Consider the following 22,453-nt stretch of genomic DNA (forward strand, 5'->3'; position numbering starts at 1 on the left):
GTCCTGTGTGGCTCCATCAGGCAGGTGTCGTCTCTGCATTGCCCAGTGTTTCTTGCAGACAAAAACAAATGCAAGATTTTGTGGTGGTCAGCTTGTTCCTTTATATTTCAATGGCTTTGCCTTCTTAAAACAAGCATGATAGGCGAAGCTGTTTCGGAATTTTATTTAAATATATTTATATATTTTAAATATTTATTTTATAGTTGGACACAATACCTTTATTTCACTCATTTATTTTTTTATGTGGTGCTGATGATTGAACCCAGGGTCCCGCGCTTGCAAGACGAGCACTCTACCACTGAGCCACAACCCCAGCCCCTCAAGAATATATTAGTACTGCGCTTAAGAGGCTGAGGCAGGAGGATTGAAAATTCAAAGCCAGCCTCTTAGCAACTTAGTGAGGCCCTCAGCAACTCAGTGAGAGACCCTGTTTCTAAATACAATATAAGATAGGGCTGAGATTGTGACTCAGTGGTTAAGCGTGCCTGAGTTCAATCGCCAGTGCCTCCCCACCAGAAATATTAATATACCTAACCTTCTGAGCATCTTAACTAGCCACACAGCACAGGGTTCCTTCCTGTCATGATCAGGCTCATGGAGAGCTGTGGCTTTCTGGAACTGCCCAATGTCATCCTGACTGTATTGTATATCACGAGCCTAAGAAAAGGTGACAGTTCACAATTCCAAGTTTTCCTGAATGGATATCACTTTTGCACAACCATAGAGTTGAAATATTATAAAATCAAACCATCGCAAATTAAGGACTGTGTGCCCACTTGCCCTGAGACACCTGAGATCTCTGATACCCACAGAATAAAACTTCTAAGCCCAGCATTCTAGCTTACAGGGGGTGGGAGGTATCCACCTCTTTATGCCACAGACAGTATTGTCCAAGGGAACAGTACTCAGGTTGCTTTCTGTGGGTTACCATAGGTAAATATTTAAATTTTAATATTTATTTTAGTGTTTATCAGAAAAACAGCAACCTTGTTAAGCCTGTCGTTTCATGGAGATCTTGCTTTGAGGAACAGCTCTCAGCTGAAGGTGGTGGTGCTCTGCTTTACTCTGGAGCCCATCTGGAATGATAGGAGTTGGGTTCAAGTGGTCTGGGGCAGAGGGGCACTAACTGGTGACCTGATGGTGGGGCCAGGACTGTGAACCATATTGAAGTCCTGTATGTAGAACTGTCTGGTCCAAGACACCAAGAATGCCTCTATTAGAGACAGAATTAGACCAAAGAAGAGGGAAGTATAGCATTGAAAATAAATCTGAGTAAAACAAATAGTATTTTATATGCCTTTGCTGAGGGTGGGAGAACGGTTTGCAGGGGATGGTTGTGTGGAAGGCACTCATTAAGGACACGCGGCAGCAGCCCTCGTATGTAGTGCCATGTGCCAGGGGTTCCACCAGCCGTGGTCAGTGGTTCTCGAGACATCAGCCTCATCCAGGTGAGTCTTCCAACCTTGGCTGCACAGCAGAGTCACCAGGGGAAGCTTGTCCAGGTCCAGATGCCCAGGCCACATCCCAAACCAATTAAGTCACCATCCTCAAGGGAGGGTTGCAGGCGAGCTCCTGGGGTCATTCTAGGGTGAGAACCACTGTCAGGGCCATTTGGAAATCACTTCTTTGCAGTCTCACAGCTCAGTCTGTCCTGGGCAGGGGCAGGTGGCAAAGCTATAAGCACGTGTTTACAATCGAGGCAGACGAATGCTGAAGCATGGAAGTAGGTTCTGTGCATTTTGGAATCATAGAAAAAAGAAAGACTAGATTTAAAACAGACAAAGAGAAACACACCTCAGATGCCAAATTTGGAAAAGTAATTCCCCACAGTCGCTTTAGTTTTTCCTTCCTTACACTCCTTCACTTGGTCGGCACAGCAAGAGGCCTTTATGCATCACTATCAACTTACCCTTTGTAACTAGAGGATAGCCTTTCTGTCTGTCCTGGTGAGGAGCAGGCACTAGAAACCTCATAAAGCATTGTTAAACTGTCCTAACAAGAGTAAGACTCACTGAGAGGTTCTGGGCTACTAAAAGATGGGCTTTGGAAACAAGCCATTTAAATGCTGCTTGGAGTCATTGATTCTAACGTGCTCCATGTTTCAGGTACTCATAGAACGGAACTCCTCTTTGTGATAAGTCAGGGTTGGGTCACAGACATTTGAAAGCTGGAGTTAAGCAAGTGTGTGATTTTAATTTACGAGTTTAATCTAAGGCTTCCACCAAGCAGCCGTTGCAGGGGCCTCAAGTAGATGAATTTACCAAATAATTAATTAATAGATTTTCAATAGTAACATTTTTCAACATCTCTTGATTTATATTAAATTGCCATACTCAGAAAAAAATTGATTCTTCCGTGTGGGTACATTTATTCTCAGTTAAACTTTTGTAGTCTGTTCTTAACCATGAATTACTTCCTGGTTTAAAAAAACATGCCTAGCTATTTATGGTATTTTGTCTTGCGCCTTTGGCACCCTGGTGGTGTGAGCCGGGGCTGTGCCATCTGTAGTCAAGTGAGATTATTTAAAGGGGGTGGCGGGGCAGTGAAATGATTCACTGGAAAATTTTAGCACAGATTCTTAAGGAACGATAAGATAACCCTAGAAACATCTTTATTTGGTGCTTATTTGGTGTCATATGCTGGTGGGTAGTGACGGGGAGAAAAAAGGTACAACTTGTTTCTGAAGATCTTGCTATTTTGAAAATCAGAGAGAGGCTGAGCTAGAAAGGAGGAGAGGATGTCCACGCAGTGTCATTTCCAGAGCTCTGCAGATGAGGGAAGAGTCTTTCTCTTCCTGAATCCAGGTTAGAGGTTCATTTCCAGCAGAGAAAACCCAAAAGGCAGTATGCTGGTGTTCAGAATGGGTGTTTAAATCCTGATGGGTGTCTGTGATAAACCTCGTTATATCGAGGTGCTTTGGAAACAGGAGGGCTGGTTCCTAGAATGCTCAGTAAGTGTGGGGCCTAGATAAGCCCTTTCTGAAAGTGACTGCGTCTAGTGTGTTTTGACTCCACGATAACATGTTTCAACCTAAACATGTTGATTTCAGGGAACTCTTCCCGTTCCATTCCATGTGAGATTTGCCTGAAACATGGTGTCTTTTTTTTTTCTTTCTTTCTTTCTGTTTTCCTTTCCAGAAAGAAGACATAGCTCATCCAGCAAGCCTTCTATGGCCGTTCCTCCCACTTCAGTATTTTCCTTCTTCCCTTCTCTGTCCAAAAGCAAAGGAGGCAGTGCAAGTGGAAGCAGCCGTTCTTCCAGCGGAGGGGTTCTTAGCGCGTCCTCCTCAAGTTCCAAGTCGTTGAAATCGCCCAAAGAGAAACTGCAACCCAGGGGGAACACCAGGCCAATGCATCCCCTCCAGCAAAGTAGAGTCCCCCACAGTAGAATGTGAGTATGGCCCTGAGGGTTTCCAGCGCCAATCCTGCTACAGTGTGCCTGTGTACAGTGGTGGGAGAGTCCGGGAGCCATGGGAACAGACCCACGCAGGGGGCTTTCAAGTGTGTGTGGCTGGCTCTTTTGTTCCCCACTGAGCCTCAGGAGACTTCCAGAGTAGTGGTAGCAGTGATAATAATGGTGCTTGTTGATCCCAACGTCTTAGTGGGATAGTTCCCACTAGTATACCCCGGTTCCACATAAGCAGGAAGAAGTGCAACTTGAGGTCTTGTCTGAGAAGACTTGAGGTCAGATAGGCCTCACATCCCACTTCTGCTGCTTCCTTGAGGGCTGTGTGCAAGGCACTGTTTCAGCATCTAAGAGTGACAGCCTCCAGAAGGGGAGTTCTAGTTGGTATTAGTCTCTGGCCCCCAGGAGGCAGTTAATGAATAGGTGCTGGCATTCCTGCCACAGCTATCAGTAATAGTAGAAATAAAAGGTGAAGAGACTCCCAGATGCTGCTCTAGGATTTTCTGGGGCCTGCAAAACCAACCAGGAAGCAGTGCTTCCTCCCAGCAGCTTTGGGTTCACATCACAGCCGTGATGCAGGAAGACTGAGAGAAGTTCACACTCTCCTGGCAAGGCTCTGGCGTGCTTCCAGGATGGATCTGGAAGTTGGCAGGCCTCTTGAGGTCACGTGAAGGAGTGGCTGTGCACACCCATAGAAACACATCTTGCTTCGTCATGGCACCCCTCAGCCTAGAAGTGGGTAGCATTTCCCTGGCATGGCTCCCTTTGCAGTTTATGCCACCCAGCTCAGCCCCAAGGTCTGATAACCTGCGGTTAATCTCAGAGCAGGACCTAACACCTGCTACTGCTCAAGGAGCTTGCCTGCCAGGACAGGCCACAACATCTTACAGAGTCTCTGCTACTCGGGCTGTTCCAGGTATAGCTGTTTGGGGCTATTTGTCCTGGTTACTATGCCCCCAGTACCTGCTCATCTTGCTCATCTGTCAGAAGCGCAGGATGATAAGCTCGACTTTCGCTCCTGGAGCTGTCTGAAAGCCAGAGAGGATGCCAGTGCAGCACCCATGTCACTCGCCAGCCTGACAGCCATGGAGCACTGAGTCCACTAAACAGTTTGCAGAACCATCACTCCAGCTTCTCATGTGGAGCTAGGGCTTCAGAGGGAACCAGCCCACTGTTAGGATCCTATCAACATCACCTGTTTTATGAAGGGAAAATGACAGTGTCTGAGATCCCAAGAGCAGTCAGGGCTTTAGCTGTGCGACAGGTTCTCAGTGCTCACCAACTCCATCCCAAGGACTTATGCTCTAAAGCCCCTGCCATAGAAGCCTTCTTATCAGGAATTGGAGAACTGGCACATCATCTGCTAATTAAACATTGGTCATCATCTTTGACAAGATCAGGGAACCTTGTCTTGGTGCTGTGGTGTTAGGCATGTGTATTTGACATTTATTTGAGTCCTCATAAATCTTTAGTGACATAAGGGTTCTGCAGAGTCTTTCGTCCTTTTAGACCTTTGCCTGGTCTGCCTCTTGCAGAACTTGCATCGGGTGGGTATTCGATCCAAGTCTCCTATAGGTCCATGTGTAAAATTGTTCTGAAATGATAATGGGCCTTTTGCCTCGTCAAAGGGTTTATGGACTGGATGAGTGTGTGAACATTTACAGGGTTTTCTGGAGAATTCTTACAAAATTCAAAAGGTGCCTTCTGGGGGGCCAGTCCGTGTGGTGCTGCTGACCCTGGCTCCGCCTCATCCCTCGGGGCTGCCCTCACTCAGGCGTTGGTGCTCTCTCCTGCTTTTGCAGCATGACGCCGTCTGTGAAAGTGGAGAAGATTCATCCGAAGATGGATGGCACACTACTGAAACCTGCGGCAGGGCCACCCTGTCCTGCTACTGTGAGTTCCTCAGTCAAGCCTGGCCTTAACTGCCCCTCAATACCAAAGCCAACCTTGCCTTCACCTGGACAGATTCTGAATGGCAAAGGGCTTCCTGCACCACCCGCTCTGGAAAAGAAACCCGAAGACGGTTCCAATAACAGGAAGTTTTTAAATAAGAGATTATCAGGTAACCTCCCAGCTCTTTCTTAATAGTGTTTCTGTACTTCAAGTGGGCTTTCCCAAGGACCAAGGGGACTGCTGTGTGTACTGCTGACCCACTCAGCCCTAGGAGAGGCTCCCTAGGTAGTGTTTGTCCTCTTAGCTCTTGCTTTTTTTTTTTTTTTTTTGGTACTGGGGATTGAACCCAGGGGTGCTTAATCACTGAGCCACGTCCCCAGTCCTTTTTATTTTTTATTTTGAGACAAGGTCTTGCTAAGTTGTTTAGGGCCTGGCTAAGTATCTGAGGCTGGCCTTGAACTTACATCCTCCTACCTCAGTGTCCTGAGTCTTTGGAATTACAGGCATGAGCCACCATGCCTGGCTCACTCTTGCTTTAAAAGAGTGCCACTTGCAAACATGCACGTGAATGTGCAAACACAGGGTGTGGGGCCCATTGAAAGCTTTCTGGTGTGGTTCTGAATTCAGTGACGCGGTGATACTGCATGACAGTCACTTTCCTATGCGCTCATGCAGTTGTGGCATTTTAGTGATGCTCCTGCTATGTGATGCTCACACGTCTTTGTGGGTTTCATTCCAGCTGTCATTTGTCTGTCTTGAGATGTCTCCTATTTTCTAATTTACAAAATAAATGAAGGAGTGTTTGGCAAGCCTATTTTAATGTCTCTGTGCTTTTGACAGAAAGAGAGTTTGATCCTGACATCCACTGTGGGGTCATTGATCTCGACACCAAGAAGCCCTGCACCAGGTCTTTGACGTGCAAGGTAGGTCTTCCTGCAGGCAGAGCTGACACCTGTGGCGATCGTGGGGCTCTGAGAAGGGACCACACCGTCCCATGGTCTAACTGATGCTCTGGAGACTGTCCTCAGTTGTGTCAGTGAGGACATAACTTGGTCCAGAGAAAGGAGCTCGAGTTGGCAAAGGGTGAAGCATGTGATGGGAATCATGCTCTCAAGAGAGGTTTTATTTTCAATGAGTTCTGTGTCCTAGAAAACAGTGTCCTTCCCTGATCAGTCTGCTGTTTCTCAGGACTCAGTATTGCTACATAGAAATGTAATACTCTCTGGTGTGGTTTAAACTGCACAGACTTACAAGTCCAGAGGCTTCCTTTGCAAATATATGAATTTCCTTAAAATGTGTATACCACGATTCTTAAACTTCAAAAAACTATTTTTTAAAAATCTGTGACTTTAAAATTGCCTTACTTTCTAGTTTTTCAAAAATACAACGTAAAATATAATCTAACTAGGAAATTTAATGATCTCCCTCTCCATTCTGAAGTCTTCCTGTTTTTCCTTTAAAATGGCCAGTAGGCTGATAACGAAGGGGCCTATTCGCTGTGAGTAAAAGGTTGGGCTGGCTTCCATGGGCTCCACTGCCTGAGTGGGCATCTCTGTTGGACAGTATTTCTTTGGAGAGTGTCCCCAACTGTCTCCACAGGGGTTCAAGGAGTATTAGTTTCTAATTTAATTTAATTTTGTATGATTTGTCTTAAAACAGTGGTTCTGAACCATTTGGGGGAATGGATGCCCCTAATATCTAATTAAAAAAAAAAAAAAAAAAGCATAGACTCTCTGCTCAGGGATGGGAAAAGTACATATCTACATTCTGATTTTTGCCTTCTGTCCTGGGTTGATGGACTCCCCTACCCCGAGTCCTCAAGTTTGTCCTCCCTCAAGGACAAACTCCTCCCTCAAGACAAATAACTTTTGTCCTTCCTAGGATACTAATTGAACACATACTGTAGTGTGTTGAATATGGCCACGTGACCTGTGTAGAATTGTGTCAGGGTTTCAGCTACATCTAAGGGGATTTGTGGAAAAACGCCCCGGCCCTCTTGCACACCATGATTCCAGCTGGCCCGCTCTTTCTCCCTCTTCCTGTCTGCCTGGCTTTCAGGAGCAGGCTTGCTCTCTTTATGTTCTACTCGGTTTCTTGGTTTTTTGGTTTTTGCCATGCTGGGGATGGAACCCAGGGCCTTGTGCATGCTGGTAGGCGAGCACTCTACCACTGAACCCATCTCCAGCCCCAGGGTGTTCTTTTAAAGTTAACTGTGAAACTTCATGGTGCACCAAAGTGTTTTCTTTCTTTCTGTTTTAAATTTTGTTCTACTGTGGTGAGAACCACACCACTTGGCGTCACCCTCTTTTAGTAACCTTTTTAAGTGTACAGCACATCATTGTGGACTGTACGCATACTGTTGTACCACAGGTCCTTGGCACTCATTCATCTTGCTTAATCGGAGCTTTTTGGTTGTTGATTGGTAATTCCTCATTTCCCTGACCCTCTGGTCTCTAGAATGACTGTTTTTTGATTCTGTTCGTTTGGCTGGTTCACATAAGTGGGGTCGTGAAGTGTTTGTGTTCTGTGACTGGCTTATTTCTCTTAGCATAATGTCCTTTGGACCCACCCATGTTATTGCAATGGCAAGAGCTCCTTTTCAAGGGCTGAATAATATTCCATCACTTGTATTTTCCACATTTCTCTTTATTGTCTGTCAGTGGGCCTTTACCTTGTTCAGAACAAGGTGTTATAGGTAGTGCTCTGGGCTGGTATGTTTTTAAGGCCCAGAAGTGGGATCGGCAAGAGGTGTTCCCACTCTCCCTGCGCCTCCTGCTTTTGTATGGACCTGCATGTTCTGCCATCTTTCTTTCAGATGGCTCATGCTGTTCTCCTGCTCTTGTAAGTGTGTCATTGATGCGTGTGGCCTAGTGCTACGCCTGCCCTTGCATCAGTCTCCCTCTTCAGCCCTGACTTGTCTTGAGTGCAGCATGGAGCTTGCAGAAAATGCAGCCTCCGGCCAGCCTGCTTTCCCAGAGTGCCTTTCTTTCTTCCATTGTCCTCTGGTCAGCTCTCCTCCTTCCCTTGCTTCACTCTGGCCTGAACCGGTTAGGCTGTGTAGGACTAATGCCTGCGTGGCCCTCCCCTAAATGTCCTAAGTTGCCGCCGAATCTCTCGCACCCTGGGCTTGGGCCAGTTCTCACCCAAGTCTCTCCCACCCTGGGGTGGGCTTGCTGCTGCTCGCCCCTTCACTCGTCCCCTGCAGTCTGCTTCCCGCCCGCCTCCCCCCTCATCTGTATGACAGGCTGCCTCATGACCTCTGTGCCTCTGTCTCTGTCCAGTGTCTCTGAAAAACTTGGTATCACACACCCTGCAAACACAGGTCTTGTTCTAGGTCCCAGGGGTGTAGGGTCCAACAGAATCAGGGTGTGCCTGCTGTCCTTGTCTAACGCCAGAGATGAAGATCAGTGACTTGAGAGGAGTAGAAAACCCACTTGATGGTTCATGAAAACGGAGGGGCCTGAAGTTAGAAGATGTGGCTGAGGAAGGCTCCTAGCCACAGGACCCTGGGTTGAAGTCATTCTGTCCTGCCTGGGCTGGGAGGTGTGGGAGAGGCACAGTGGAGGGACGTGCAGGCTTGGACTCTGTGCAGCCCGAGAGACGGGCCGGGAGCTAAACTGGAGGGGAGGAAGAGGCAGGTGACTCCACAGAGCAGAAAGCAGGGCTTTAGCATGTGCCCAATCTTCCCTGGTGCCTGCGTCAGCCCCTTGCAGAGTTCTGGATGTTGGGGTGCAGCAGCGTCCTCAGGTCTGTATTTGGAGTGTCCTTCAGAGCCCAGTGGACGTCCTGTCTGCTCATCAGCCTGAGCGGGGACAATACCGTCTCCCTGCTTTCTTCACTCAGCTTTCCTTGGCTAAGCAGCACAGCACACTTAGAGAGGAGGAGTGTGTATATGTGTGTCTGGAAAGATAGGCAGCTGGGCCAGGGACAGCATGTCATTCATCCCTTCAGTATGTAGTAGAGGGTTTTTTGGGGGGTCTTTTTTTTTCTTAACTGGGCATTGAATCCAGGGGCGTCTTACCACAGAGCCAAATCAGTAAGTTGCTTAGGACCTCACTAAGTTGTTAGGGGTGGCTTTGAACTTGTGATCCCAGCCTCAGCCTCCCGGGCTGCTGGGATTAGGGGTATGGGCCACTTTGCTCAACAAGGATCTTTGTTTTTATGTACTTTTTGACTGGAGCATTTATTAAACATCAGGTGCAGTTCTAGGTGCTGATGTAGCACTGAACACAAACAAAGTTCCTTTTCCTCATTCAGGTTACTTTCATGTGGGTATGTTACATACTAAAGGACATTAAAGTTTTTAAAAGAAGCTTAGCACATTTATCTGTGCCTGATTGGGTTTTGGGTGGACATACTTCACAGTGGCCAGTAAGACAGTAGGTTGGGTTATCATGTTTCAGATGAATGTTTGAGGTAAATCCCCCAAGTTCATACCAACATGTCTGTAAGTCCACAGAGCAGTGCGGTGTAGAGCACGTATAGAGTAGGGAAGCATGGGAAGTGTGCCTTGCCGTATTTCAAACATGAGAGGAGGAAATGTGGATGAAGTCACTTATGTTCATGGATCACGTGACTAGGGCCCTGTAATCAATGGAAGCTGACCCACTCCTGGGGTTCATCGTCTCCTGCGTTTTTACAGACTGAGACCCCAGCAGTTCATGAATTGTGACCTATGAAGTCGTTCCACAGTGATCAGACTTAACTGTCACTAAGTGTTACCAACTTTGGTGACCTTGCACTTGTACATACTGGTTTGTCTTCTGCTGGGAATGGGACTAGACTCCGTACCTTGGTTTTTGTAGAATGTTGGTTATCATCAAAATGCATTTGGCGCACAGACGCTTTCTTACAGGTGTTTCAATCAGAGGTTGACGTTGGTTGCCTTCTGAAAGCCAGCAACTGTCCCTTGGCCTTCCTCCCCTCTGGGTGCCCCTTTCTCAGTTCTGAACCTTGACTCTGTCTGCAGACTCGGGACTGGAACTGGCTGCTGGGTGTCTCTTCCTGTTGCAGTTCTTTCTCGGTCTTGTGTTCACCCTCTCAGGTCTTCCATAGCTATGGTGGTCCCTTGTCTCCAGAATGTGTCAGCCCACTCTGTCTTCGCAGGGCATTTTCATTGGAAGACAGAGAAGCAATTGTTTCATTTTCACTCTCTGCAATTACTACAAGAACACTTGTTAATGTGTGTTTATGGAATCATTGATTCTTTCCTTTGTTAGCATTTGGAGTTTTAAATGGTTGAAAGAGGGACTCTTTAATGGAGTTGATAAGAGCCTCAATAAACAATTGCTCTCATGGTAACAAAACATGAGCACCTGTCACCTGTTTCTACTATTGTCCACTAGTTACATAGCCAGGTGACCCAACTAACATGACTCCTTCATTCTGATAGAAATAACATTCCCAGATTCTCCTCCAGTTAGTCTAGACTGGGTGCTTTTAGTCCAGCAGAGAAAAGATCATGCTTTTGGAATTATTTTTTATCTCATTAAATGCTGAGCTGTCTGTAACTGTGCTGATGGTATAGATTGCTTTTTAAAGAGAGTGGCGTTTGAGGGTATGTGACAGATCAAAGTCATGTAGAGATTCCTCAGTTTCTGGGTTTTTTATTCTTCAGACACATTCCTTAACCCAGCGGAGGGCTGTTCAGGGTAGAAGAAAACGATTTGATGTGTTATTAGCCGAGCACAAAAACAAAACCAGGGAAAAGGAATCGATGCGCCATCTGGACTCTCAGCCACCACCGCAGCCTCTCAGGGACCCGCATCCCACCCCTCCTAGATCGTCGCAGGAGCCGCACCAAAACTCTCCTTCTGAATCAAAGCCTTCCGTAGCTAGCAAACCTAAACCTCACACCCCCAGTCTTCCAAGGTAAGCCAAGCCCTCCAACCTGGGCTCCCCTTCAGGACAGGCTTGTGGGCACCCGGCAAGGCTGCAGCCGGGAATCCAGGAGACGCACCAGCAGGCTCGCCATAGGGAGGCGCTTTATAGTTGAATCTTATTGTGAGAAGAAGCTTGTCCAGGCCCTCAGGAAGTTTCAGCCAGGGCTTTCCTGGTCGCAGATACAAGCAGCACCACAGAGCTCGAATTATCTGCTCTGTACTTCTTCAAAATCAGGTGTCTCTTAACCCCATTGAGCAGGGCTGACATTGGCCCTTGCCTGCCACAGGTTACTGGTTGGCATATTTCACATGGCCTTGACAGTGGCTTCCTGTTTATTTTTCCCTTCTTGCTGGAGTACACTGTGGGAGTTCTTGCTGGGGACAGGCACTAGGCCTGAGTCTTCACAACATCCACTCACCAACACGACTTTTCATGCAATCCTTTGGGACATTGTCCTGAGTGGAGATGAGACATTTCAGCAGCATAATAAGCAGTGGGCCAAGGTGCTTGAGAATCTGTCACACGCACACCTGAGGTGGTGTTGGTGGAGGGTGTGCGTGCTTGCATATGTAACCAAGTTGAAGTTGAAAGACCCTTGGGCCCAGGTTTCAGGCGGAAGGGAGAGGCGTGCAGGAGGGGGTTGGGCCAGTGGTTGGGCTGAGGGCAACAGGGCTTCCACTTAGGGAGGTGCCAGCTCTGGGGTGCTGCAGCTTGCGTTCTGCCCTGCAGTTGTCACATAATGATGGAGTCCCTCCCTCTCCAGGACCTGTGTGCTGGGCCCCTCCAACGTCAGCCCCTGGGGTAACACCCTGGAGGAGCCGTCCGGAGGGCTCCTGGCGTGTGCCAGGGTCCCGCCCCAGACTCCCTAGCAACTCCTTCCCTTGGCCATCTTCAGTGGACGGCTTTTCATTAGGAAGAAAAGCACACTAATTCCAGAACCACTGGGCCACTGTTGCTGTGGGCAGAGAGGCCTCACCAGGCTCCAGAGTACCCACATAGAGTGGGAAAGCCCTTGTACTGGTGTCACTTCCCGTCACTTCCCGTTCCTCCCAGGTTAGCGTAGAACCCTGGCCACGCTTTATAATTTATTGCCTTAGTAACCCAAATCCATTTGAAATTGAAGAGGAACGGGAGTAATTAATTCTCTTAAACTCCACACACAGTCCCCCTCTGGGGAGGACAGAGGGGACTGAGTTCCCAGGTGAGTGGCAGGCAAGGGGAGAGGTGTTCAGCTCCCTGGCTGCCTTGCCAGCAAGCCTCTCCAGGAGTGGGGAGCCCAGCCCCCAGGCGATCTAGGCATGCTGTCTCCCCGGTGTGTGACCTGACCCGCTGCACTTCCTGCTCCCCAGGCCTCCAGGCTGCCCTGCTCAACAAGGTGGGAGCGCCCCCGTTGACCCTCCTCCAGTCCATGAGTCTCCACACCCTCCCCTGCCTGCCACTGAGCCAGCCTCTCGGTTATCCAGTGAGGAGGGTGAAGGCGATGACAAAGAAGAGTCTGTTGAAAAACTGGACTGTCATTATTCAGGTCGTCATCCTCAGCCAGCGTCTGTAAGTTCTGCGTCCACCCACTTTGACCCTCCTCCGCAGCAGGGACAGGGCACTGTGTGGTGTACCCAAGGTGTGGGACGTGGTCCAGGTGTGAGCAGCTGGGCCAGGTGCCCCACGGGGGCCAGCACTGTTGGGAGCATTTTCTGCACTCCCTCCCTAGCAGGACACTCGGGCAGGCACTGTCACCTCGTTCTCCACGGCCTCTGGTGTCGGGGGCAGCTGTGCCTGAGGGGCAAGCCCTCTGTGTTCTCTTTCAGTTTTGCACATTCGGGAGCCGGCAGATCGGGAGAGGGTATTACGTGTTCGACTCCAGGTGGAACCGGCTCCGCTGCGCCCTCAACTTCATGGTGGAGAAGCATCTGAACTCGCAGCTGTGGAGGTGAGTAGGCCAGGGGCAGCTCACCTGCATATCTCCCACTTCCCAGATGGCCCCTGCGGCTGGTATTCTAAATGAAACTGTGCCTGGCCACCCTGAGGAGGCACCTGGTCACCCAGCCACTCACTCGTTCAGTGACCACATTTGTCCTGGTTGCCGGGTTCAAGGTGGGAGGATGGACACCCTTGCCGAGCTCACGGTTGGTCTGGAGTCAGGGGAGGCCAATACCAGTCAGCAGATGAGTGGGCAGCTGGTCCTCAGGGGGACTGGACAAGGTGAGAGTCAGCCGAGAGCTTGCTGCATGCCCTCAATCTGTTGGGTATATTTATTTTTCACTGTTCTTTGGCAAGTGACTGCAATGGATCCCTAATTTTTTTAGCAAATAACACTGAAATACAAGGTCACACAGAAGATTGGTGATAGGGTGAGGATTTGGACCTAGAGGCACTTGGTTTCCAAATAAAGATGAGGGGAAAACGACCTGGGGGATTCAGGGAAAGTGTCTCTGAAAAGGTGACCTTGACCTGATTGAATGGATCAGAGGGCAGCCACAGGGGGATAGGATTCTAGGGATTCTAGGATTCAGGAGGCAGGAACCAGGAGTGTGAAGACTGAGTGACAATAGGCATGAGTGTCATTCGAGACCAGGCCTGAGAGACCAGCGGGGGCCAGTGGACGGTGGGGCTGACTATGCAGTGGGAAACTCCAAAGGCCTCGGGTAGAAGAGCTGTATGTTGTGATTTGCACTTGAAGACTTTGTGTTGTATTTGCACGTGTTTCCCAAACGGGAATTTAAGTGAATGAAAGGTTCATCCAGCCTTTCCTGAAATAAAATTGTTCTCATTCCTGCAGGACTTCTCAGAGCCTTTAATGAGCACTGGGCTTTGAAACTCAAAGCAGGAGCGGTCATGAGCCACATGGAGTCTCCTGAACTCTCTGGACTGGGGAACTAGCATTTGGTGGAGTCAACTTTGATGAATATATAAAGCTTTGCTAAAGGGGTTGTTCAGAGTCCCAGATCTGTCATTTGGGCGTCATCAGCTAGTGCTTTGCTGAGTGGGCTCTGCCAGTGCGTCCATTTCCCTCCTGTCGGGTTTCCTAGTGGGTCTGAAGAGCTGGTCAGAGGCCTTAGCACATCGGTGACAGTTGGGAGGACGCGTTGCTCGCTTAGAAGAACAGGTCAGGAGCGGCACTGCTCTGCTCTCCCACTGCATACTTCTTGCTTCCTTCTGAAGAGAAATCCCCCCTGCCAGTGGTGGAGTAGGGGTTTGTTGGGGTTCAGTGCACCCCAGGACCCCTAAGGGCCCAGCTTGCCATTTCTTCAGACTGCCCTGAGGGCCCGAGGCTGGGCAGGGCAGGGTGGTTGAGCTTCCCGGTCTGTCCTCTGAACTCTGAAAAAGCTGGAGGGGTGTTGAGGTGGACTCACTGCCTCCTTGGGCTGTTGCTGCTGGAGGGCTCTTGTCACTTGCTCTCAGGAGGAAGACAGAGTCCTTTCTACTGCCATGACCTCTGGTTTTGAAAGTCAGTACACAGTGACATGCGTGGCTCATGGGCTTGGAGCAGGTGGGAACTTGGGGCAGGTCCAGCCTCCAGGGCCTGGTTTCCAGGCACTCCGTGAGATTGGATGGGGGAGTGGTCCTTGTCCCAGCCTGCTGGCCCGGCACAGTTCCCTCCAGGAAGAGCCCTGTTTGAGCAGCTCTCTTCTTGGCCTCTTACTGCAAATCACCGGGGTACAGTAGGGGTGAGAGGAGTTGGGCCTCCGAACAGGGGTGGAAGTGGCCTCTGCTGAGCACAGTCATGGCCCAGGTGGCTACTCAGAGCTCCTGTGCCCTCTCTCCATGTGGGACCACTGCTCCACATCCCTAAGAGGGGCTAGGGAGCTAGTGAAGGATTGGTGTTTGAGATTTTTTTATATTTTCATTTTTTAGTTGTTGATAGACCTTTATTTTATTTATTCATATGTGGTGCTGAGAATCGAACCCAGTGCCTCACACATGCCAGCCAAATGCGCTACCGCTGAGCCCCAGCCCAGCCCTTGTGTTTGGTGTTTAACTGTGTGCATTGGGAATGCACTTGCATAGCTTTAAAGCAAAAATTGAATATAAGGAGGCGTACAATGAAAAGGCTGTCCCCTCGTCCCCTGCCCTTCTATATACCACCCAGCCCATAGACCTTTTTTTAGTTTCTTATATACCTTTATAGAACTGGTTTGTGCAGACAGAAATCAAGACCACTACGTATTCCTGCTTTGCTTCTGCTTATCTGAAAGGTCACATCACTGCATAAGAATCTCTTCAGAGGACCTGGTGGCAGTTGTTTGGAGTGAGCCTCCACATCCCCAGCCCTGTGGAAGCCTTTTTCCTTTTTCTAGTATTTGATTCAGGACAACCTAGTCCTGAGGCCCCAGCTTCGTGATCCCCCTGGTGGCCACAAGAACTCACTGCACTCAGCAGATCACAGTGTGTGGGCTTCATCTAGAGCAGAGCTTAACCCTGAGTCACCTGGGGTCCTCTGGGTACAGATTCTGCTCAGGTCCTAGGCCAGGGCCCAGGAACTTGGCGTTCCCAGCACCTCCCTCTTGTAGTGTCAGTCCCTGTCCTGTGGGAGAGCCAGGACTCTTTAGATGGTAGAGTCTGCCCACTGCCCTGAGGTGGTGTGGGGGGTGGCTCTCATGCAGCCCAAATCCAGAAGCTCTGACGTGAGGCCACAGCCGAACTCTGGAGTGGGGTTTAAAGCAGGTGCAAGCACTTGCCCTCGTCAATCCCTGTTCAGGAGAACATGGTTCTTTCTTGTTTTTGTTTTTTTTTTTTTTTTTTTAGTTGTACACACACCTTTAGTTTGTTTATTTTTATGTGGTGCTGAGGATCGAACCTAGGGCCTCGCACGTGCTAGGCAAGTACTCTACTGCTGAGCCACAACTCCAGCCCAAGAACATGGTTCTTAAAAGGCACCAGGGAGGCGCTCGGGCCAGCTCCCTGTCTTGGAAATGGAGCGGGGTTGGACTGGGTGAGCGAGAGCCTGGTGGAGGTGGCGCTCGCCCTCTAGTCAGGCCCTTCTTTTCTGCTTCCTCGGTTTTTGTGGTTGGGTTTTTAAGAGATGGTTCTTGCTGCATTGCCCAGGCTGGCCCACCGTCCTGGCCTCCGGGGATGGCCCCCTCGCCGGGTGGGTAACAAGAACCCCAGCTGCATGGCACTGCAACAGGCTTCATTTTGCCACAGGGGCTGCTGACATTCTGGTGCAATTACATTTAAAAATTGAGCTAAAATAAAAGTGTGGCCTCCCTACCCTGACTGTCTGCCCAGCTCCTACCCAGATGTCACCAACATTACCACACTGTGGCTGAGCCCCCTGAGATCTGGAGGCTGTATCCCATGGGCAGTGTTTGGCCAGTAGTTACAACCCAGCCGCTGCTGTTAACTGATGATGTCCTTCCCCCCTCATCTTTCTAGAATTCCCTCTGTGTTTATGCCTTCTGTATTCTAAGTGCTAGGGCTATCATGGCGAGTCAGCTGTGGGTGGCCCCCTCTGCAAAGGAGTTAGCAACTTGCAGTCTCAGAAAGTCTAGGGACAGGTCGGTGCAGGCAAGTCAGCCTGGAGCTCCTGAGAGAGCAGTGCTGAGCCAACCCGAGGGGGCGAGAGTGGGGCACAGAGGGCAGGCACACAGAGTCAGGCCATGATGTCCTCGAAACATGGAGATCTGTGGCTGGGGACGGGAGTTGGCAGTGAAGCTGGGGCGGCAGCACAGGGTGAGGCACGCATCTCGTGTGATTCTAAGAGCCCCAGGAGGGCATCAGAGAATTGGAAGAAGGAAGTGGCAGGCTGGCTGGCTGACTGGTGTGCGGGTGATCGATCCCTCTGCTTGCGGTGGGTTGTCAGGGTCTTTGAGCCTCCATGAGTGGCTGCGGTGAGGTGAGTGTCACACTCTTGCCCTCTCCTTTTTTCAGGAAAATCCCACCAGTGCCCAGTACCACATCACCCGTCTCTGCACGTGTCCCTCACCGGACAAACTCTGTGCCCACGTCACAGTGTGGGATCGGCTATCTTGCCGCAGCCACCGTCTCTGCGTCCCCAGCACTGCTCTCATCCACCTGCATCTCCCCACATAGCAAAGCGGTACCAGCTCATGGAACCACATTAAATGCACAGCCTGCCACTTCCGGGGCGATGGATCCTGTGTGCAGTATGCAATCCAGACAAGTGTCCTCTTCATCCTCGTCCCCTTCCACACCCTCTGGCCTCTCTTCGGTCCCCTCCTCCCCCATGTCCAGGAAACCTCAGAAGTTGAAATCCAGCAAGTCTTTAAGGCCCAAGGAGTCTGCTGGTAACAGCACTGACTGTCACAATGCCAGCAGCGGTGCCAGCAGCGGTACCAGCAGCGGCTCAGGAAAGAAACGCAAAAACAGCTCCCCGCTGCTGGTTCACTCTTCTGCCTCCTCTTCCTCCTCCTCCTCTTCTTCTTCTCATTCCATGGAGTCTTTTAGGAAAAACTGTGTGGCTCACTCTGGGCCTCCCTACACGTCTGCAGTGACATCTTCCCACAGCATCGGCCTCAACTGTGTGACAAACAAAGCACACTCGGCCAGCCTCCGCCACGAGCAGTCAGGGAGGGGGCCCCCCAGCGGGAGCCCCGCAGAGTCCATCAAGAGGATGAGCGTGATGGTCAACAGCGGCGACGCCACGCTCTCCCTAGGCCCCTTCATCCACCAGGCCAGCGAGCTCCCCGTGCACGCCCACGGGGGCTTCCCGCTGGCGCACACTCCGCTGGACAGGCTCATAGGAAAGAAAAGGAAGTGCTCGCCCAGCCCCAGCACCGTCAGCAGCAGCGGCAGCAGTGGCAAGGCCACCAAGGTCGCCAGACTGCCCACCATGAACAGCGTGCACATGAAGCACACGGGCACCCTCCCCGGGGCCCAAGGACTGACCAACAGCTCCCTCCTGCACCAGGTAGGATGCGCACTGCGGGCCTGGCCGCCGGGCACTCCCTGGGCTCTGCTCCAAAGTCCCCCCCCAGGGGGCAGGGGTTGCCTGTAGACCAGCTTCATGGTGTCACTTTAGAAAGGCAGGAGTCGCTGGCCTCGGAGGCCACAGCAGGCTCCTCTCTAGAACTCCTGCTGCCTGCGGGGGATGCTTCTGAAGGAGGGAGCCACAGGGATGCGCTGCAGAGGGGGCTGAGGAGGGCCTGGAGCCGGGACCCCAAGATCAGGATGAGGAGGGGGCAGGGGCATTTCCTGGAGGGTGTTACTCTGAGGAACGCCTGCATTGGAAACTCCCTGCATTGGAAGTCACACTGACCTAGAGAGGGATACTTCAAGACTGGAGAAGAAAGTGCTTGTAATAGTTTTCACCTGGAACAATTTCAGATACTCTGGTTAAATTCCACCACCAATTTTCTTCTTCCTTCCTGTTTTAGAGGGAGGCATAAAGCCAGGAGTCAGTGTGGGCATCCCCATTGCACCTTAACAAAGAGGTCGAGCTGGGGGTCCCTTAGCCAGCCAGGGGTGTCAAGCTCCCAGGGAACCATGTCTCTGTCTCACGCTGTGTCTCGTCTTCTCCCAGTCTCCCATGATGCTGGTTCTCCCGCCCCTCCCCTGCTGTCTCTTCCAGCTGCCTTTGCTCTAACTCCAGCTCATCTCTCATCTTGTTATTTCATCCATCAGGATATCTCCTCACCTTGCTTACGAACAGGAATTTCAGCTGCAGCACCCCAGAGCCCTGACTTAAAATGTGAGGCTCTTCTTTGTTTTTCCTCCTTTGTCTGCAGAACGTATGACAGGCTAGGACTCTCGTCAGCCAGGCCACGGCGCTCCCCACGGAGCTCCCTGCAGCATGGGGTGGTGGGCAGTGCTGGAGGGTGGGCAGACACCTGGGAACTAAGTAGCTGCTGAAATTGTGGGCTTGGGTCATTTGGCTTTTTGAGGGGGTGGGGAGAGCCTCCTGGGTGAGTGAGAATTGCTTTTCCTTCTTATTTGGTGGATCCTCCTCATAATTTATGGTGAGCATCCCTGCACTGGAAACTCCCTCTGGCTGCAGTGTCCCAGTGGGCCCTGGCCCTAGCAGGAGGGCTTGTAGTGTCAGGTGAGAATTCCTGAGCATACTCGGTCTTCATGTCGACGGGGGCCAGGGCTCAGGCTGGGCAGGGGTGCCCACCTCAATGCCGCTCCCAGACCCTCGTTACCAGTTTCAGAGAAATTGCAAATCTGGACTTGTGAAGAAACTTGGCCATTTTTTAAAGCTCTATGATCTTTTAAATCTAGCATAGCCCACTGTCTGTTGGCCAAGCTTATGACCTGCCGGTTTATCACCTCTGCTCACCTGGGGGCACCGTGGCACACACCATCTAACTGGGTTTTGCTTGTGGAATCACTCTCCACTGAAGCCTGTGTTGGAGAAGGCTTGCCCTCTGTGCCCAGAGCACTTTTCTCACACTGCAGCAGTCCTAGGGGGCCTGAGTCTAGAGAGCCGAGGATGAGTGAGCCCGAGAAGGGTCACAGCTCCACTCAGTGATCTGCAGGAGGTATCCTGTAGTGTGCATGAGAGGCTCAGAGGGACCCGTGACCCCACAGTACTTTAAAGATTGCCACTCCTAGAAAAGTAGACCCTCAAGTTGCTGTCCCTGGAGGAGCTGACGTCAGGACTGTGCCCAGCTGCCTGAAGTCCTCTGAGAAGGGCTGAGGTGGGCAGTGCTGGGAGCCTCTGGGATGCTCCATGGCTGCTCACGGCTGCTCCCAGGCCTCAGGCAGCCCTGGGAAGGCAGAGGCCCCCTTCCCCTGCCTGAGTATGGCACTCCTCAGATGTGTGCTGGCCCGCAGGTGTGCTGGCCCGTGCAGCCCTATTCTGCTCTCGGGTAACCTGGAAGGCCTTCACGGGCACAGAATCAGAAAATAAAACCAAAGACAAACATGGAACCTTTCTCCAGGCTGGAAGCCCAGGCCTGTGTCTCTTCTAGCCGGTTTCCTGAAAGGAGACCTTGAGAATGGTCAGACCCAGGGACAGCGAAGGCTCCTGGAAGCTAAGGCCAGGCTCAGTAGCTCACCACCCCAGCCTCCTGCAGTCAGTGGAACACTGGTGACGCATGGCCTTTGGAATGTTCTAGTGTAGGATCAAGGGGGCACAGAGTCCAAACGCACACTCATCTCTCGTTTCCCCACCCCTCTGTTCTGAAAGCCAAAGGCACGACCCTGACGACTGAAAACAGCACAGGGAGGAACAATCCAGACACTTTTGAAGACAAGTTACACCTCCACGCAGCACTCTGGACTCCGCGATGCCTTTGAGTCTCTTCCCGACCTCCTGTGGGCCCAGGGGAGCCCGCCAGGCCCGTGTTTGACGAGGACTTCCCTGAAGCTGTGTCTGTAGCAGTGAGTACTCTTAAAGGACACTGGATCGAGTTCAGCCACCGGATTGCTTTTATCAGTGTTAAAGTGGTCTGGACTGCTTGCTACAAATCTGTGAGAAGTTTGTTTTGTTTTGTTTTGTTCTAACTTGCAGTATATCATGGAGCCACTCTTGGAGTAGATTGGCTGGGCAAAAGAATGTTTTGGCAAGAGCGTTACTGTAGACTTTCCTCCCTCCTCCCTCTCCCTGCCAGTTCCTCTTCTCCCCCCACCCCCCAGCACCGTCTTCTGTAGGTCACCCTCCAGCAGGTAGGCGCCTCCCCTGGGGCCCGGAGGCCTTCCAGGAGGGAGGGCTGTACCCCAGCAGTCTCTGCAGAAAGGAAGCTGGCTTTAGATTTCCACAGCAGTGTTCCAGGACTAGAGGGCAGATGTTGGCACAAGGCGTCATGACACAGTGACCCAGCCTGTTGCAAGTCATTTAGGATAAGAAGCTGTCCGAGGTTTTGGACTTTCAAAATGGTTTCAAGTCATTGATGCCCTGACAGCCAGCATAACCATATTGGAGGCTTACATTTCATGGTACAAAAGCAATTCTGTGTGATTTAAAGAAAAGAAAAAGAAAATACAAACTAGTTTTGATAATGGAAAACCAAATTGAGGGTGGGGTTGGGAAAGGTAAAATAAAAATAAGGGGAGAAAAATCATCTTTTTCCAAGATTTCCAAAGAGATGCAGTTTTTTTATCTTTAAGTTTTCATGTTAAACAGTACTTCAGGTTGGGTTGATGGTCCTACCCAGTCTTTTTTTTAAGAATTGCCTTTTTAAAGTGATATCATTAGGATGTACTTCCAAGGGGTTGCCCCCCTTTATCTCTGTGGATACTGTCCTGGGACTAAGTGTAAGTTTCTGCATCCAGTGCTCCTGGCATCGTGTGTGTCCCCTCTCCCCTAGGACCACTAAAGATGTTTACTTGGATGCAAGTGGGGTGGGGTGGGGTGGGGAACAGATCTGAGGTGGGTGGAGGTCGACAGTGTGCACTCAGGCCCATGCAGGGTCCCCGTGGGGCACGCCTTCTTCCTCGGGGTTACTGCTGTCGTCTTCCTGAGCTGTGGAGCCCTCTGAGGAGTTTCCTGTAGTATCCACCCAAAGCTTGATACAGTGGAGCAGCTTGGCTCGAGAGGGGAGTGAGCTGGGCCTTTATCTGGCGATGCCACACCACAGTCCTGAACTGAGGACCAGGCCTCCTGCCTCAGAGAACAGAGTGGCCGAACACAGGGTAACGTCTCCTCGGCCCTGATCGTCACCCTGATGGGGCCCAGGCAGAGCCAGTCAGTGCGTCCTTTTTTTCCCTCAAATTCTTGGGTGACAAACTTCAGTTTCAGGGAATTTCAAGTCAACAACAGGTAGAATGAATAAATACTTGGTTACCAGCCTAATAATGTGAATTGCTACAGAATTATTCTTATTATGTAAGAAAACAAAGATTTTATGCAGATACTTTAGCTATAAATTGATGTAAAATATTGATTTTTTTTTTTAAGGAAGGGGAGAACAGTTCTTGTTCAATTATTATGCAATCAGTAAATGTTTTTAAAATGATACTATAGGAGAGCTAGTGAGGAGAAACGCACGGGCCAGTTTGGTGTAGTTGGGAGAAATCAGTCTGCTTGTTCCATCCCAGCGAGGGAGGGAGAGAAGGAGAGAGGGCATCAGAAGGTATCTAGTCAGTTCCCTGGTGACAAGTGCAATGGGGTATGGGTAGAATTTATTTTCAGAGCCAAGGGGACTTGATGGTTATAAATTAAGTTGCTTTTAGCAATGGAATTTATAGACAGATCATGTTGTTCCGAAAGATGTGAATAGGATCCACGATAGCAAGTTGATTCAGAATATTGTAGATACTTAGATTAGTGAGTGTTGACAATTTGATTTCTTAGACTGAGATTTGAATTGAATTTCACTATGTCTCCCGGTAACACACACAGCATCGGGATTAGGAAATTAGCCATTTGGGA

At 50.3% G+C, this 22,453-nt stretch overlaps 1 protein-coding gene across 3 annotated transcripts in view; it reads left to right on the forward strand.

Annotated features, from left to right (window-relative positions):
• The window catches only part of Atxn7 (ataxin 7), a 101,369-nt gene that overhangs the window by 62,628 nt on the left and 16,288 nt on the right, over positions 1-22,453 (forward strand). For all 3 annotated transcript variants that reach the window (XM_078038594.1, XM_078038593.1, XM_021733265.3), the window contains 9 exons: positions 3,138-3,390; positions 5,208-5,467; positions 6,139-6,221; positions 10,916-11,169; positions 12,531-12,729; positions 12,987-13,108; positions 17,050-18,049; positions 18,763-18,829; positions 20,270-20,463. In XM_078038594.1, coding sequence (XP_077894720.1) covers positions 3,138-3,390; positions 5,208-5,467; positions 6,139-6,221; positions 10,916-11,169; positions 12,531-12,729; positions 12,987-13,108; positions 17,050-18,049; positions 18,763-18,829; positions 20,270-20,379 — 2,348 coding nt within the window. In that variant the 3' untranslated portion in view covers positions 20,380-20,463. The remainder of the gene's footprint in view (positions 1-3,137; positions 3,391-5,207; positions 5,468-6,138; positions 6,222-10,915; positions 11,170-12,530; positions 12,730-12,986; positions 13,109-17,049; positions 18,050-18,762; positions 18,830-20,269; positions 20,464-22,453) is intronic.

This window comes from Ictidomys tridecemlineatus, chromosome 2 (genome assembly GCF_052094955.1).
Source record: "Ictidomys tridecemlineatus isolate mIctTri1 chromosome 2, mIctTri1.hap1, whole genome shotgun sequence".
NCBI classification, from domain to species: domain Eukaryota; kingdom Metazoa; phylum Chordata; class Mammalia; order Rodentia; family Sciuridae; genus Ictidomys; species Ictidomys tridecemlineatus.